General features: G+C 39.4%; 1 protein-coding gene across 6 annotated transcripts in view; it reads right to left on the reverse strand.

Annotated features, from left to right (window-relative positions):
- piezo1 (piezo-type mechanosensitive ion channel component 1) overlaps nucleotides 1-7164 on the reverse strand; it is a 389501-nt gene extending 382337 nt beyond the window's left edge. For 5 of the 6 annotated variants that reach the window (XM_051932193.1, XM_051932192.1, XM_051932194.1 and 2 more), the window contains exons 1-2: nucleotides 6830-7164; nucleotides 5762-5869 (exon numbers count right to left, since the gene is read on the reverse strand). In XM_051932193.1, the coding sequence (XP_051788153.1) occupies nucleotides 5762-5825 (64 nt within the window). In that variant the 5' untranslated portion in view covers nucleotides 5826-5869; nucleotides 6830-7164. Of the gene's footprint in view, nucleotides 1-5761; nucleotides 5870-6379; nucleotides 6397-6829 lie in introns of those variants that run through there. The other variant, XM_051932191.1, reaches the window with a different exon arrangement.
- Nucleotides 7165-18069: the final 10905 nt, after the last annotated feature.

Below are 18069 nucleotides of genomic sequence, written 5' to 3' on the forward strand. Positions count from 1 at the left end.
CAGTAGTTAACTCACTGTTCTCTGAACAGTTTAGCCTAATGAATAATCCTTTGAATGTAATAGACAGAACTACAATTGTCCATCCAATAGTCCATCCATTTTCTACCCCCATGGTTGTCAAATCAAGTTACAGTATGGGTACCAAACCATCACTGGATGAATGGATGAATCTGTTCCTTGTGCTTTGTGGGCAGAACCACAAGATGATGTCACTACTTTGGGACTTCCCTCTGCCTTTATATTGAGGTTGAGGAGATGATCCAGTAGTGTTTCTTGGGAGTTTGTGGATTAGAGATCTTTCTAATGAGTATTGTTTTCTTTGGAGGTTTCTGGTTTATTAAATTTTGATTTTTGGTTACTGGATTTATCTCTTTGGATACAGGATTGTACTTTTTTCATTGGGTTGTCTTTTTAGGAAAATCCATTTTGCTTACTTCTGCCTTTTCTTGTCTATTAGTGTTTTTAGAATAAACTCTTTATGAAGCATTTTTGTTACCTTTTCCTTTAAGGCATAGGGTTACCTAATGGTTTCCTCACCATTGAAGGGGACTTTAGTATATTTGGGCCATATAAAAGTATTTTTGAACTGCACCCCATTTTGGACCTTGAAACCTGTCTGTTCAGTGTGAGATCCAGGTTGCCTAGGTTGAGGCAAGTTTCTGAGGTTAACTAGTGAAGGTCCTGATCTGGTTCTTTTCATATTTTTGAGGTCTGCACCCTTTTCACAATTTTGTCTTAATGTTTCACATCAACATAATTAAAATGACAAAACGGTCTGTTTAAGAGAGTTTGGTAAATAATAGCATCAACTATAAAAAATGTTGGAACACAAACACATAGACTGATACAGAGTTTAGTATAGTATCTAAAAACAAACTTAAATTTTACGTCTAGAGGGAGGACCAAAAATTTCACAGGCACGTCCCATCTTTAGTTTGCCTATACTTTCATTTAGGTATCAAAGTAATATCACAGATCTCTCCAGATCATTGTTAGGTGCGGGCTGGGAACACAGGAGAGGATCAAGGGTTAGTTCAAGGAGATCAAAGCATCAAAGGCATGTTTTTGCTTTTTCTCAGTGAAGGACTTGAAACAAACTCAAATTGTTTACAACTCAGGAGGGTCAAAGGGGCTTCCACAGAGGTCCAAAGTTCCCAGGTCCATCTTTTCGGGCCACGTGACTTCAATATCACAGCTGAAATAAGTACCCAGAAGACAAAAGTCACAGAGTACAGTGAAAGAATGCTTTATGGGGGGAGTTACTTATGTATTTAGTGGGCAACAACCCACAGAGAGAAGTGGAAACTGGCAAATGGACACTTTTAAAACTGTTATGGGGTTGATAACATTGATAATAAACTGTTATTGATTTTTTTTCTTCTACTGTTATAGCACATTTTTATAAAAAGTTATGGAAAGTTTGTGGTATGAATTTATTTCACAGTGGCTAGAGCACCCCTCAGAGGCCACAAAAGCAGCTGTAACTCTGGCTGTACAGGAGTATTCTAAACAAATGAATGAATAGGCTGTTATCATTTTGCTAAAATGCCCTTTGTGATTGTTTTGGCCCTTAAACAACATGATTATGAGGATGATGATGCTTTTGAAAAGAATAAAAAAACAGGACATGGTCTTCAATTGTTTTTTTTTCTATTGTTACCTATTTTCAGACTAGAAAGCACAGGAAAACTCTACTTGCTTCACTGGGACTCTGTGTGATAAATATGCACTTTACATTTTATTTGCCATAATGTGCTTCCTGCAGAAAAACCACAAATATTTTCCATAGTATCACATGAGGAGAAAACTTTGATTAATTAAAAGTCTGCAGCAGCTCGTGGAGAAAAGCAAAAATTAAACATGTTCCACATTTTTAAAAAAAAGAGAATTCCAAGTGGCATGAAAGATGTCACAGAGAAAACAACCATTTTCAGAATAACAATTAAATTCTTAGGGGTAAGGGTGAGAGAGAGAAAAAGAGAGAAAGTCTTTCACAGCAACACCAGGGTCAATGAAGGAACCATCCACACTCACTCACATGACTTGCTTCCGTCACTGGGAAGTTGAAAGAAAAAAAGGATACATAAATGTTGAGAGAATATACAAACTTGATAAAGCCTGAGCTCAAGCTGGAAATACAACAGTCTCCTAGAGCTGTGAGACAGCAGTGCTAACCACTAACCATCATACCACCTAAAAGGACACAGACCACCTCCCACCCACCAACTTTCCACAAAGAAATAAAAACAAATGCTCATACTTAGGATGAAACCACCTAAACCAAAAAATTCTTCAAATCTTGAAAACCCCAGATCACCATTATCTTAGGCTCTGCAGGCCTCATTCATCTCAATTTCAGTGTTAAACAGCAATGATTATGTGGCTAAAATATCATTATTACACACTCTAAAAATTAAGATTAAAAAAAATAGAAGGCAGAAAGCAGTGCAGGCTCAAATGCATGTCTGTAGCTGTAGCCAGTTTGTCAAAATGAAAATTGATCATACTTAATTTCTGAATTGTTGTATCTGTGGAAATTGATTGTTTACAATGTCATAATCTATCCATCTTCTAAGCCCACTTATCCACAGCAGGTTTGCAAGAAAGCTGGAGCATATCCAAATCAGCATTGGGCAGAAGGGAGGAACAATCCCTGGACATGGTGCCAGCTCATTGCAGGGTGGCAGGACGAAAACACATATCAGGAGCCATCACCAGTCCAACTAATCTGAATGTCATGAGACTATGGGAAGAAACCAAAGCAACTAAAGGAAACCCACACAGACACAGGAAGAACATACAAACTCTATACAAGGAAAATCCAGGAAATGCTCCTGGAGGCATACTGATGTCATCTTTGCAAACGAGAGATGAGCAGCTGAGAGTTGTTGTTTTCTGTGGTGTGAGAGTTAATTAAAAAATACATTTTGCTCCTATAAACTTGTGTTTTGGTTGCGCTAAGGAGCCTTGCAGGAATGACTAAAGCTTTTTTCCCCCCTTTAGAAGGGTTTTTTGGGGTTTTTTTTCACCTGCACAGCAGCCCAAAGTTAGGAGAACAGATAGAAAAAAGTAACATTAGAGGCCAGAAGGGGTAAAATAACTTAACAGTTCTTTAATCCAATTTCTTTGGCTTAAATGTTTTTTAGTTTTACTTTACTTACTTTACTTTAAATAATTTAATTTTAATAAAATAAAAAAAAAAAAAGTTAAGGTAGTTTTAGTAATCCTAACTCAAATTTCAATAATGAGGCCAGTGCAATGCAATTCCTGTTGGATATTGGACTTTTTAGATGATGGCTTGGAGGAGCCAGTCTTCTATTACGGCTACATCTGCAGGAGATGCCAGCTGATCCAGACAGTAATTTCAATGCACACCTTTTTAGTAATATCAAAAAGGCAAGATTACAGGGGGATATTATAGTCATGGGGACTTAAACAATCCAAATATTAACTGGGGAAACCTTGCAAATAGCGGAGCACAAGAGTTTTTAGAAGTAATCAATGACTATTTTTAACACAGTATGTTAAAGCACCAACACAGGGTGAAGCCTGTCTAGATTTTGAATTTTGTAATAATCAGGATAGAATTGAGGGTGTAAAGGAGATTGAACAACTAGGGTCAAGTGACCATAATATAATACAATTATCAGTCTTTTGGAAGAGTGTGGATGCAAAGAATAAAACTGTTAAGTTTAACTTTGGCAGGGCAACTTTTGAGCAAATGCAACAAAGTCTAAGGAGGATAGACTGAGATAACCTTTTAATTGTGGAGACAGTTGGGGAGCAGTGGGACAGTTTTAAAAATGTTATACATGTAATTAAGGAGAGGTACATACCTAAATTTGGAAATAGTAGGGAATTAAAAAAAAACTCCACTATGGGTTAATAAAGAGTTAAAAAAAGAAGCTGCAAAGGAAAAAGGATAAAGCATATAAAACTAATAACTACAATGTGAATCGTAGGGCGTATGAGAACATAAGGGCAACTATTAAGATGGATATTGGGGAGGCTAAAAGACAGACAGGAATATAGCAGATAAGGCTAAAGATGACCCAAAGAAATTATTTCAGTATTTTAGTAGTAAAAGAATAGTCAAGGAGGAGGTGCAGTGCATCAGGAATACTAAACGGGAATTTAAAAATACAGACAGTGAAACAGCGTATACTCTAAACTCACATTTTTCTGATGTCTTCACAAGTAAGAAAGTAGATAACCCGCCAGCAGTAAATGGGACTACTAAGGAGGTACTGAGGGATTTAGAAATTGTAGAGGGAGATAGTACTGCTTAAATTAAAACAGAAGTTTTGCTGAACAGTCAACACAGGTTCAGAAGAGGGAGGTCACGTGTTAGGTTATATAGCATGACTTATAGAGTACAAGTCCAAGGATGTCATGCTGAAGCTTTATAACACACTGGTGAGGGCTCTTCTGGGCTACTGTGTACAGTTCTGGTCTCCAAGCTACAAAAAGGATATAGCAGCACTAGACAAAGTCCAGAAAAGAGCAACTAGGCTGATTCCATGGCTACAGGGGATGGATTATGAGGAAAGATTAAAAAAGCTGAGCCTTTTCAGTTTAAGCAAAATAAAATTAAGAGGAGGCATGACTGAAGTGTTGAAAAGTATGAAGGAATTAGTACAATGGATAAAGACCATTATTTTAAATTGAGTTCATCTATAACATGGGGACACAGTTGGAAACTTTTTAAGGCTAAATTTCACACAAACATTAGGACTTTTTTTTAAAAACACAGAGAACCACAGACCCTTAGAATAAGCTTACAAATAAGTAGTGTGGTAGAGAGTAGGCCTTTTGGGACTTTCAAAGCTAGACTTTTTGTTTTTTAGAAAAATAAGTGGATAGGACTGACAAGCTTTGTTGGACTGAATGGCCTCTTTTCATCTGCATTGTTCTAATCTCCTTCTTATGAGGCAGCTATACTACCACTGTGCCAAAGTGTAGATCGACAGGTCATAGTGTTGGATTTTTATCCAGACACAATTTTTCAAAAGATCTTATCATCAACTGTTAAGCATGGATATGATAAATGCCTTAAACACTACCAGAAAATTAGTACAGTATATGGAGGGTATCACAGTAAAGAGTGCTTCACAGCACCAAACTCCTGAGTTTTGACGGTGACCAGGGGACTGTTTTTTTCTCTCATATTCGAAATAAATGGATTATGGCAAATAGCGACTTCAATTTGGCCCTTTGTGGGTGTCTGTACCCTGACATATACTGAATCCTGACTTGATCTTGATACTGCTGGAAATGCCCAGGCCATTATAAAGTTAAGCTGAATTGAGAATGTTTCATTATGGATGGACGGTATAGTTTGACAACTTTTCAATTTCCCTGAACTGATCAACACCTACAAGTACCCATTAACAGTATAGTCGTGGACCGGAATGGTGACTCTAAGATCGAGGCCGTGACTGTTTAGATCCCGTCCAAAGATGTACAGTATGTGACTGCCGTATACATTATATTTATTGAAGAACACAATACTCCCATGCACATTTATGAGACCAAAAAGGCCGTAGGAGATTAATCAAGCCACGTGAAACCCAAACACACTTCTGTAACGCGACAAGACTTAATCATTAAAAGGAAGCGAAACTTTCATTCAAAACGCGACATCAGCATGCACAGACAACGCGATTTGCCAGTTACAGCTCGGATAAAGTGAAAGGCGTAGCGCATCATCAATAATTACCAACTCTTGTTCAATAGGGTAACAGCGTTAAGGTGCACTTACCTGTGAGCAGGGACACCGGCAACAGTAGCCAGTAGATCAGTCCGCAGACCACCTGAATCTCCATTCGTACGTTCCAAAGCACCGCCGATCAATCCTGTCTTGTCAGACCTGTTTGGTCATCAAGTAAAGGAAGTTCAGTTACTCCAACAGGGATAGTTTTGCAAACGAGTATAGCAGCATGTTACTTCTTGCTGGGCTGGGTTCGACTGAAAAATCCATATTAAAAGAAGTAAAGATTTTTCTTTGCTGGGGGCTCCATTTTTTAAGTCCCTGAAAATGTTTCTTCTGTGGCTGTTTAACAGCCTAGCTTTCAGAAAAAAAAAACAGTGCTCTGCATGGAAAATCTGAATCACCCCGTCTACAGCATCTAGTTATCAGCCTCCCCTCCTAAACGAGCCCCAAACTCCACACAGAGGTCCATCCACATCCGGTCACATCATTCAAATGAAAAAGAAAACCGAAAATCTCCCAGCGCCTGGACCAAACTTTGTGGATGGGACTCGCGACTGTTCCTCTTTCGTTGCAGCACTTCCACGCGCTTAAACTACACCCACTCCGAATTGAAGCGCCCACGTCTCCCGTTTCCTTTTTACGAATACAGCAGCTCGTTTTTCTTACTTGGCAGTCTAATCCATTACGCTTGTTACGAGCCTGTGGGCTGCATATTTCCTGCATAAGTCTTGCAAGATGAAATGCGACTCTTAGGGTCACATGTGATTAGCAGGGGGGTGCTAATTTTAATACTTTGTTCTATTTTGTTTTAATGACGCCTCCATACGTGTGAGTTGAAAAATAAAGAGTATCCAAAGTTTTAAATGGGGGTATATTTCAAAGCGTTATAGAATAGCGTGCACGCGTGTGTTTCTAAAAGCAACGGACTGAATTAAAAAAAACGTTATACAGTACATAAAAAAAAGTTGCTGCTTTACCTCGCTTTAAAAGAAAAAAAAGGGAGGGACGCCAACACATGTGACTTATGGGGTTCCGCCTAAACTGCTGGTGGAAAAGTTCAAAGCAGAACAAAATAAGCAGAAAGGGTGCCGCCGTCTCGGACGCTTCAGCTCTTACCTCACCCGTTCTGAGCAATTCCAAAACTTGTTTCTTCTTGTCTTCGTTTTATTGCTCATACTTTATCCTTGAGTGTCGCTCTCGCAATACTGCAGCAGAGATGAGAGCCAAGGGGTAGTACAGCGGAACTCCCCACCTTTCTTCACTTCAACCTTGAGTTTCAAGTAGAATTAAAGCATATCATCTCAAGAAGAGAAGCTCAGTAAGGTTTAGACCTCGTATGACACGCACCAGAAAGCACGAGGAATAAACAGACGAACGACGAGCTGTCCTTCTAGCAGCCCTGATCCTTGGTCACATGAGACGCGCCAAAGTTTTTCCGACTGCACTCACCGTCTGCTCAACTCCTACCTTCTCGCGCCGGCGCGCCAGGCGTTGACAAAAAAGTTTATCACACAGAATCTTGCTTTTTACTTTTGGTGTCAGACAGTGGTTTGCGCAATTTGACAGGAATGAATTGGGCAACAGCGACACTTGCTGGAGATGAGCTGACGTGCAGGGGAATAATGACAACCTTCTTGTGAAGTGGAGTCTACAAGCTTTTAGGTTGCAGGTTCCCCTTTACCCTTTTAAACTCAGCCTCATTTTTGTCCGTTTTCTACTACTTTGATCTAAATGGCTATAGCTTCATCATCCTTCATTCAATATTGAAAAAAGAAGATTAGACATTTCTCTTTTAGAATTTCTACATCTGGAAAATTGGTTTTGTTGTACACTTACGTTACAGCAGAATACATTGCAAAATTCAGAAACCTTTTTTCAATAAAAGCACTTTGAATATTATTGTTATTTCCATAGGTGTTGGAATAAGCTTCCAAACACTATAAAAGTGGCAATGAATTTATCAGGAGCACCCCAAAAATTGCTATAAAATATCTACAAATAATGTGTCTAGTTTTACTGTTTTGATGCAGTACAAAAAGCAGGATTCTTTTTTTCTTCTTTTACTGTTTTTAAATAAGTATCCATATATATCCATTATTGAAGATCAATGACCTACATATCATTCTGAAGAGCAGATGTTACTCTGTCAGAATATATGTATAGTAGTTGGTAAAGTGGTTATACTGTGTATACAAATTATAAGACCAATAGTTGCCAGATTAAAAAAATGTCCTTACAAAAAGAAAAAAAAAATTCTGGAACAAAGTCAAAATCATAGAAAGTGTAATGAGGTGTCATTCGAAACCTGAAACACCCCTCTCATTTAATACATAATAGTCTGTTCATCAAAATTTACAGAATTGAACTGAGACATTCAAGAAAGCTGTGGGGGGAGGTTGGGGAAGGTGTTGCTGTGACACAGCAATTTGGCCATCTTTGACAGAAGAAAACAAACCATTGCAAAGTGGTTTTTATGATATGCAATACAGCATTTCAATGGCAAAACACTGTATTTTGATTATAGCAATGAGGAAATTAATTATTTTATGCAAGTAAAAAAACTGCATTATTGTTCAGTCCTGCCAACAGACACAAAACAATGGAGCAGAGTTTAAAGAATTAATATGGAGTTCCTTCTTGAGATTCTGGAAAGTTCGACTAGCATTTTAGAGGGTTTAAAAGGATGGGCTGCAGGGGCTTGCCCCCCGAACGGATACGTTATGTTGCTAAAAAATACATCTTCAATAAAGTGTTTTTTTCCTGTAAAGTTTTTTTTTCTCTTAAGGCCACAGCTAATTTAAATATTGTAGATCCATTGGCAAGTGCTGATATGGAACCTTCTGTTCTTTACATAGCCTTTTCAGGTGGCTTGCTTATCCATAAAAGGAATGGACTAGATGGAATTCCGTTCACAACATTGCAGGATTGCTGTTTTTATAGACACACTTGCCCCTGGCTTGGAAGCTACTCATTTGCATGATGGAATGTGAGCTCATACTATGGCTGATGAATCTTGCCAGTGTTGTTACATACCCCTTCCTTTCTAAGTTGCTGCCCCAAGTGACCATTTCCAACTGCTTGAAATGACAGACATCTCCTCAAAATGACAGGGTGATCTCTTCTGCTGTGGCTGTGCAGCTGGTAACAATGCCATGTCAGCAGGGGTCTTGAGCACTTCCTTGTCAGGTGGTGCAGCAGGGTGTTGGGTGCTGTGTTTTAATTTGATAGGGCAGAGGTGTTAAACACTACACTTCTACGTAGTGATTAGTTGGGTGAAGTTAAAAGTGGTGTCCCAAAACGGTCATTCTTAATATATATACATGATCTGGATAGGAATTTAAATGGCAAGCTGGTTAAGTTTACAGACAATACTAAGCTAGGAGGATAGGCAGATAATCTGGAATCTGATGAATCATTACTGATGAAATTAAATGTAAGTTACGTGTAAAGTTTTACACATAGGAAGTAAAAATGTTAGATTTGAATAAACATTAGCAGGTCTGAAAATTGAAAGTACACCTTATGAGAAAGATTTAAGAGTCATAGTGGACTTATCACTATTAACTTCCAGACAGTGTTTAGAAGCCATTAAGAAGGCTAACAGAACTTTTTAAAGTACAAGTCTAAGGAGGTTATGTATTAGCTATATAATGCACTGTTAAGACTTCATCTGGAATACTGTTTTGGTCTCCAGGCTATAAAAAAGACATAGCAGTGCTAGAAAAAGTCCATATAGGAGTGACTAGGCTGATTCTAGGACTGCAGAGAATGAGTTATAAGGAAAGGTTAAAAAGTTTAAGCAAAAGGAGATTAAGAGGTGACATGATTGAAGTGTTTAAAATTATAAAAGGAATTAGTATATTGTTCAAAACTGTTACTTTAAAATGAGTTCAAAAAGAACACAGGCACACAGCTGGAAACTTCTAAGGGGTAAATTTCACACAAACATTAGGAAGGATTTCTTCACATAGGCACATGGAATAAGTTACCAAGTAGTGTGGTAGACAGAAGGCCTTCAGGGACCTTCAAAACTCAGTTATTTTGCAAAAATTAATTGGATAGGACTGGTGAGCTTTGTTGGGCTGAATGGCCTGTTCTTGTCTAATTGTTTTAATGTTCTAATGTTTGTAAGTGAGTAGCAAAATCAAACAGTAGGTTTTCTTTTCATCCCACTCCTAACACCAGTGTAACACCAAATGCCTGAATGGATCCTTTTTCTCTTTAAATTGCTCTTTAAGATGGCTTGCTGTCCTTTAAAGGACTGGTTTTAAATGCTGCACTAGATGGAATTCTTTTCAAGACATTACAGCCTTGCCGTTTTTATAGGTGCACTTGCTGCAAGTTTTGAAGCTGCTCATTTGCATTATGGAATGTCAGCTCATAGAATGGGTGAGTCATCCATGGTTGATAAAACTTGTCAGTGCCATTACAGCATGCTAATTACTTAATATGATAATTAAATTTATCCTACCTTACTCTTCTTGCACTTTGCCTATCCACAAAACCAAAACATTCTGTACTACATAAACTACAGAATAGTTTATTGTTCAAGTTTAACTTGAGAATGGACATTTCAACTTGTATATTTTGTATGCAGTATTGTCCTCTTATACATATTAGACAGCCACTCTTTTAGGAAAATAGACCCTCAAATGTGTATTAATGCCTCCAAAGTCATGCGTGGACATATCCTCTTAGTCATGCCTAATGCTTGAATGCGCTGGACTCACTTGGCATTCCTGGGCATTCTATAGGCTGGGCCATCCAATCAGATGAAAGGACCTTTCCTTTCACTGATTCCAACACTCTTTTATCTGAGATGACTTTTCCATATGTGAGGAGCAGCCTGACAGTAGAGCAGTGGCACCAAGTGCTACATCCAGATACTGAGAAGAGAAACAAAACAGAGGTGGTTTAGTAATAGTTTATAATTGTTGAAATACTTACATTTCTGTAAAAATGACTAACAAACATAAATGCAGTATGCAGAGCTAATCAGCAGCTCTCATCAGAGTATGCTAGACTAAAGTAGTGAATCTTCATTCTGGATTTAAAAGCTGACACTGAAGCTGACACTGAAGGGGCATCTCTTACATTAGCAGGCAGATCATTCCACAGCTTCAGGGCCCTGTAAATGAAAACTAAACCTCCCACTGCTATTTTATTAATTCTTGGAATCTTAACTAGGCCAGCAGCTTGAGATCCTAATGTGAACTCTAGTTTGCAAGTAATCATGTGTTCAGATAAAGAAACAAGAGTCTTTGCCATTTTAGTTTTTATATGTTAAAAGGAAGATCTTAAAATCCACCCTAAGCTTAACTGGGAGCCAGGCTAAGCACTTCAGAACCGGATTTATGCACTTATAATTTCTGGTTCTTGTAATGATACTTACAACAGTATTTTGAATTAACAGGAAGCTGCATAAAGAATGATTTTAAAAGTCAGCATATAATGTTCATTGTTGGAAGTAGCAGTGCAAAATAAAAAACAGTCGAATGTAAGCCAAATCTTTAACATTGTTTTTCTTAAATTAAGCCAGTACAGTTATGTTACTAGGATGTCATCCTGAGGTGATATTTAGATATGTAAGGATTGCAAAGTAGGTAAAACTATATTTTTGTTGATTTTTTTCATTAGACTTTTCTTTTTGGATGGCCCTGCCTACCTCCTGTCCACCTCATAACCATGCCCCAAGCCAGTGGGACATCAAGTTTTTATCATGATCTTACCTCCTTATAATTAATTCCCATTACATTTATTTTAAATGTGTGCAATATAATATATCATTTTATATGGTTCATCTGTTGTTGAAGATAATTAATCACATTTTCAAAAGCTTTTCATTTCTGCTACTTTTGATGTTGCTAAGTATGTAAAACCTTAACAAATCACCATAACATTTTCAAACTCGCTGTTCATGGTTGCAGGGAGCCCAGCAGCAAAGCATGCAAGGCTGGAAACCACCTTCAACAAGGTGCAAGTTCTCTCAGGGCAATGTAAGACAGAATATAAATACAAATTCAGTGATTGAAATATGCAGTACAGTGGTGCAATGGTTTATGTTGCTGGCTCTTCAGCCCAGTTTCCCAAGTAGGAATGTTGTCTTCTGTTGTCTCTGCAGTGTTTACATGTTCTCTCTGTATACAGTATATATACATTTGCCCCTGGTAATTTGATTTCTGCCCATATCTGATAAAATGGAAAGGTTAATTTAATAAGCAATTACAGATTGACCCAGGATGATTGTAGATGAGTGTGTATGCTTGTGTGTGAGAGAGGGGCACTGTTAAGGGCAGGAGAGTTTGGAGAAAGGATTGCTAGCAAAAGAAAGAAAGTCCAAGGTACAAAAAGAAAGAAAGTGATGGGAGATGAAAAAGTGGTGCTTGGGAAGTTACTTGAGAAGTAGACAAAAGGACACACCACTTGTATAGACAGGTTCAGAGGAGCAGTGTGCTTTTGTTTTTTGTTTTTTTTTTTCTTTTTCCTCATTCCATTGTACTTGGTATTCTCCTTGTTTATTCCATCAATGTACTCTTTGTTTAAAGAAAATAAACACATTTATGGTACATTCTATGTTCCTAGCATTACTGCAACTAGTAAGACACACCAGGAAAGTACATTACCTGTTAAAATATATATGTAGCTGGCATAGTGGCATAGTGATTGGTACTTTTGTCTCTAAGCACCAGGAAGTTATGTTTATATTCTGGTCTGATCGAAGTTTACACAATCTGTCAGTGTCAGTATAATGGTTTTTGCAGACATTTCAGGTTTCTATATAAAGATGGGCATGTTAATTCAATTGGTTGACCTATATTAGCCCACAAATTATATATGTGTATGAGAGTTTGCCCTACCATGGACCAGCAGCCTATCCAGACTTTGTTTCTACACATATCTAAGTTTTGGTATTCAATATAATTTTCTCTTTACTGTATCTTATATCATTGCCTGTTTATCGTGAAATACAGTTAGGTCCATAAATATTTGGACAGAGACAACTTTTTTCTAATTTTGGTTCTGTACATTACCACAATGAATTTTAAATGAAACCACTCAGATGCAGTTGAAGTGCAGACTTTCAGCTTTAATTCAATGGGGTGAACGAAATGATTGCATAAAAATGTGAGGCAACTAAAGCACTTTTTTAACACAATCCCTTCATTTCAGGGGCTCAAAAGTAATTGGACAATTGACTCAAAGGCTATTTCATGGGCAAGTGTGGGCAAGTCCGTCGTTATGTCATTATCAATTAAGACCAAAAAGTTCGCCAGGCTTTTGCCTCGGTTCACGACCACACACTCAGTATACGAACAAGCCAGGTTCCCTTTTGGTTTGTACATGTTCAGTCTCTCCTTGTGCATTTCCTGTGCAGCGAGCAAGAGAGAGAGCGAGAGAGCGCGACACACACACACACACACACACAGAGGCAGCGTGAGAGACAGAGGCACACACACAGGCAGCACGAGACAGAGAGAGCCACGCACACACACAGGAGCACGCGCGAGAGAGGCGCGCACACACACAGGAGCGCTCTAGAGTGACACACACACACAGGCACTCCAGGCACGCAAAAGAGAGACGCACGCACACACAGGCTCGGGAGAGAGAGGCGCGCACACACACAGGAGCGTGCTAGAGAGACACACACAGGCGCTCCAGGCTCGCAAAAGAGAGACGCACGCACACACACACAGGCACGAGAGAGAGCGAGTGAGGGACGCATAAGGTAGAGAAGGCTTGTTTTTGTTTTCAGTTCTATTTACAGTGATCAGTTCGTAGCCTGCATTGTTGCAATGTTACTTTTCTTGGTGGTTTATTAAATTACGGATTTTTCAAATGTTCATTTTTTCCCCTGTGCTTAAAACTCATTAAAAAAAGTGTTTTTAGCGAGCGGTTCCTAGCACTATAGCACGAACTCCTGCACTGTGATCAATGCAGGCTTTAATAGTCACTGGATCCTCATGACCCAGAATGGAAGAATGGTTGAACAGATATCTATCTATCTATCTATCTATCTATCTATCTATCTATCTATCTATCTATCTATCTATCTATCTATCTATCTATTGTGAAAAGAATAAGACATCGTAAAGGTTTGGGGCAGCCACCCATATATTATTTCCCAGCTGCAAAAGTTTTGTAATATTTGAACAGAGATATTCACCAGACAGAGTCCAAAACAGAACTGAATTTGGATGTAAGATGGCGGTTTTAAGGGCTGGGGAAGGAAATGATCTCATCTAGTCCGGAACCAGAAGTGATGTCATCAGAGGTGCCAGAGCCTGGTGAGATTTCCCGGGATCGGTCTGCAAGAAACTGAGAGAGACAGTCAGTACACTCTGCCATTCTCCAGTCTGGTTTAGTATTACAGCTCCCCAGGCCCTTTAGCTGTCTCCTAAACGCACGTGTGAGAAAATGAAAGTGTTTAATTTAAACTTTCTCCGGTTTGTGAACCTTTTTATAATTTGTAAAGATTTCTTTGTATTTTAGATCCCCCACTTAACCTACATTTAGGTTGGTGTCCATTGGGGGTGTCTTGTTGATTGCTTTAAATAATTACCAGCAGGTAAAACTGATAATTAATTAACTGATTTACATACAATACACCCCTTCCTACTGCTCACTCAGCATTATTATGATCTGTTCATTATAATGAGATATATAAAAAAAAAGCTGAAACTTCATTTACACATAACCTGAGCACAAAGTCTGCTTGGTGTTTAATAAAAATGACAAGCCATCCTACTTTCTGTCAGAACTTGTTTTTTTCATTTAAGGGTATGTTCACATACACATCCACATTCACTTACACTTAGTGAGTTTTTATTCACCAATTATCCTCTTTAGAGTGTGGTCCTGAGAAGGAAACCAGATGGCCTATAAACAGTGTAAGATGACTGCCTGACTTCAATCACTCCACACCCAGAAAAATGCCATCTTAATTCTTTTCACCACTTGTTTACAGCTCTCTTTCTCACTCTCTTGGCTGCTTCCTCCCATCAGAGAGCCTATACACCAAGTTGTCTGCCCAGCTTCAGACACAAAGGAACCTTGGCCTAAAGATACCTAAAACCACAATCACAAGTTTATTTCCAGTTAATGCCTAGATTTACTTTTCATGACAGGCATACTGGGACTCTAGAGTAAAGCTCCCTTGAGTAGTCTATGGTGGTCCACCTATTAGCTCTTAAATGGCCACATCTCACCAACCAGTCCTTAGTTAAGAACTGTGTACTGTCCTTTGCATCTTTGTGGGAGAAGACTGGCCACCTGCAAATTCAAAAATATTTCAGGTTCAATGAGTGGAGACCTTGTATAACTGCTAATTGAATGGGTGGCCTTTTGAAAACCCTGCACTCCGTTTCTTCTTTCATTGTCTACATCCTAGAGTCCAAGAGTACCATTAAATAGTTTCAGTTAAGGCACCACTCCCTACTGCTATTATGATTTTCTTGCAATGTTGCTATCTTTCTTTCTTTCTTTTGTTTCTTTCTTTCTTTGGAGATCTGCAGCTAGACTTTGTTTATCCGGTTTGCCATTTTAATGATGACCTTAACTCTTACCAGCTGGGCACCCCTTCAGAATATACAGTACATGTTTATGGGGATTCATACTGGTTATCACAACTGCCTTCAACCTGAATCCTGCTTGTGTGAATTTTGCATGTTCTAGTAGTTTCTGTGTGTGCATCTTTGGATATTACCATTGTCTTCCAAAGTCTCAAAGATGGGCATCTTAGACTAACTGATATCTCTTAACTAGCACAGCCTGACTGAATGTTGGAATGTACACAAATGTGTTTTGTGATGGATTCACACTCTGTAGCATTAGCAGTAGCTGCATCTCTGTTCTTGATTCCATTGCTTGGGGGCTTGTAGTACAACACCCAATTGTGGGGATGTTGAAAGTGTTTAGGTAGGTCTAAACATGTTTCATAAAAAATTCAATAGTAATAATGAGTCCTACATGGAAAATACTGAGGCCCTGCTACTTGTTGATGTTGGATTTCGGTGTCTAGCCTATTCAGAGAAAAGTTAGGATTGCTGCTAGAAGAGGTGCTGTAGTGTGTGTCAAATTCATATGTCACTCTGTATGTGTCTCTCAGTCCATGTTGAGATCACGGGGTGAAATCAGACAAATCAATGTGTCAAAACAGTACAGTCAGCTTTGTCCCTATATAAAGTGTTGCCACCAGGGAGCACTGCAGCTCCCCAAACTCCCAACAAAAAACAGGAAAGGACACAAGTCTCAACAGTTCTATTATGAGAAATTCTTAAAGGAAGTGTTTCCCATCCCACTACCACAAGACAACAAATAGCACACAGCAATGCTTTGTCTTCTCCTTTTCTCTGTGGCTCTCTTTCTCTATCTTCCTCCACTCCTCCAAGAAAGTGTCGTCCAGCTCCTGCAGACTGGAATTGAGGCAGGCAGCTTCTTTTATGTGATTATGTCCCATAATCATGGCCCAGGAACACTGAAGGTTGGAGCCCGACAAAACAGGGCTTACGAGTTCTCTCTTTGCCCTCTGGCAGCACCCATCGGACCCAGCAGGACTGAGCCAAAGAACTCCAGTTCCTATGATGCCCTGTGGGAATCTGGGGCACTGTCGCAACCCAGGGTGCTACCATCTAGTGATTCAGGGAAGACAATACCCTGCATACATTATCTACCTCGGTCTTTCCAAGCTGTGGGCGCCCCATCCAGGTAAGGCTCCTGGATGGCGTCCCATGCAACAGTTTAAAAGATCAGCTCTTTAGTTTACAGTGCGTATATATCTGGACATGAGTATTTTTGACCAATTACAGTTTCTTTTTGGTTACTATTCATGACCAATTCATTTTAATTTCACTAATAAGCAAGTTGTTGTACAAAGGTGAGTTAAATTAACTTAAATGTAGACAGAAGACGGTCTCATTTCAAACAATGGTCTTATGACATTCACCACTTTAGATTCATTTGCATATTATTCAAGTGCCCACTGCTTTGAGAGCAATATGGGCTTTTGGATCAAAGAAAAATACAGTAATACCATTGCTTTCCTAACAGATATCATGTCAATTTACTTCCTTAGATCAGTCAGCTTTTTCTAACTGAAATATCCTTTCCTAAAGGGCTTACAGTGCATCTGGAAAGTATTCACAGCGCATCACTTTTTCCACATTTTGTTATGTTACAGCCTTATTCCAAAATGGATTAAATTCATTTTTTTCCTCAGAATTCTACACACAACACCCCATAATAACAACGTGAAAAACGTTTACTTGAGGTTTTTGCAAATTTATTAAAAATAAAAAAAACAGAGAAAGCACATGTACATAAGTATTCACAGCCTTTGCTCAATACTTTGTCGATGCACCTTTGGCAGCAATTACAGCCTCAAGTCTTGTTGAATATGATGCCACAAGTTTGGCACACCTATCCTTGGCCAGTTTCTCCCATTCCTCTTTGCAGCACCTCTCAAGCTCCATCAGGTTGGATAGGAAGCGTCGGTGCACAGCCATTTTAAGATCTCTCCAGAGATGTTCAATTGGATTCAAGTCTGGGCTCTGGCTGGGCCACTCAAGGTCATTCACAGAGTTGTCCTGAAGCCACTCCTTGATATCTTGACTGTGTGCTTAGGGTCGTTGTCCTGCTGAAAGATGAACCGTCGCCCCAGTCTGAGGTCAAGAGTGCTCTGGAGCAGGTTTTCATCCTGGATGTCTCTGTACATTGCTGCAGTCATCTTTCCCTTTATCCTGACTAGTCTCCCAGTTCCTGCCGCTGAGAAACATCCCCATAGCATGATGCTGCCACCACCATGCTTCACTGTAGGGATGGTATTGGCCTGGTGATGAGCGGTGCCTGGTTTCCTCCAAACGTGACTCCTGGCATTCACACCAAGGTTGTTCAATCTTTGTCTCATCAGACCAGAGAATTTTCTTTCTCATGGTCTGAGTCCTTCAGGTGCCTTTTGGCAAACTCCAGGAGGACTGCCACGTGCCTTTTACTAAGGAGTGGCTTCCTTCTGGCCACTGTACCATACAGGCCTGATTGGTGGATTGCTGCAGAGATGGTTGTCCTTCTGGAATGTTCTCCTCTCTCCACAGAGGACCTCTGGAGCTCTGACAGAGTGACCATCGGGTTCTTGGTCACCTCCCTGACTAAGGCCCTTCTCCCCTGATCGCTCAGTTTAGATGGCCGGCCAGCTCTAGGAAGAGCCCTGGTGGTTTCGAACTTCTTCCACTTACGGATAATGGAGGCCACTGTGCTCATTGGGACCTTCAAAGCAGCAGAAATTTTTCTGTAACCTTCCCCAGATATGTGCCTCGAGATAGGTATCGGAGGTCTACAGACAATTCCTTTGACTTCATGCT

Source organism: Erpetoichthys calabaricus, chromosome 9 (assembly GCF_900747795.2).
Source record: "Erpetoichthys calabaricus chromosome 9, fErpCal1.3, whole genome shotgun sequence".
Classification (NCBI taxonomy): Eukaryota; Metazoa; Chordata; class Cladistia; order Polypteriformes; family Polypteridae; genus Erpetoichthys; species Erpetoichthys calabaricus.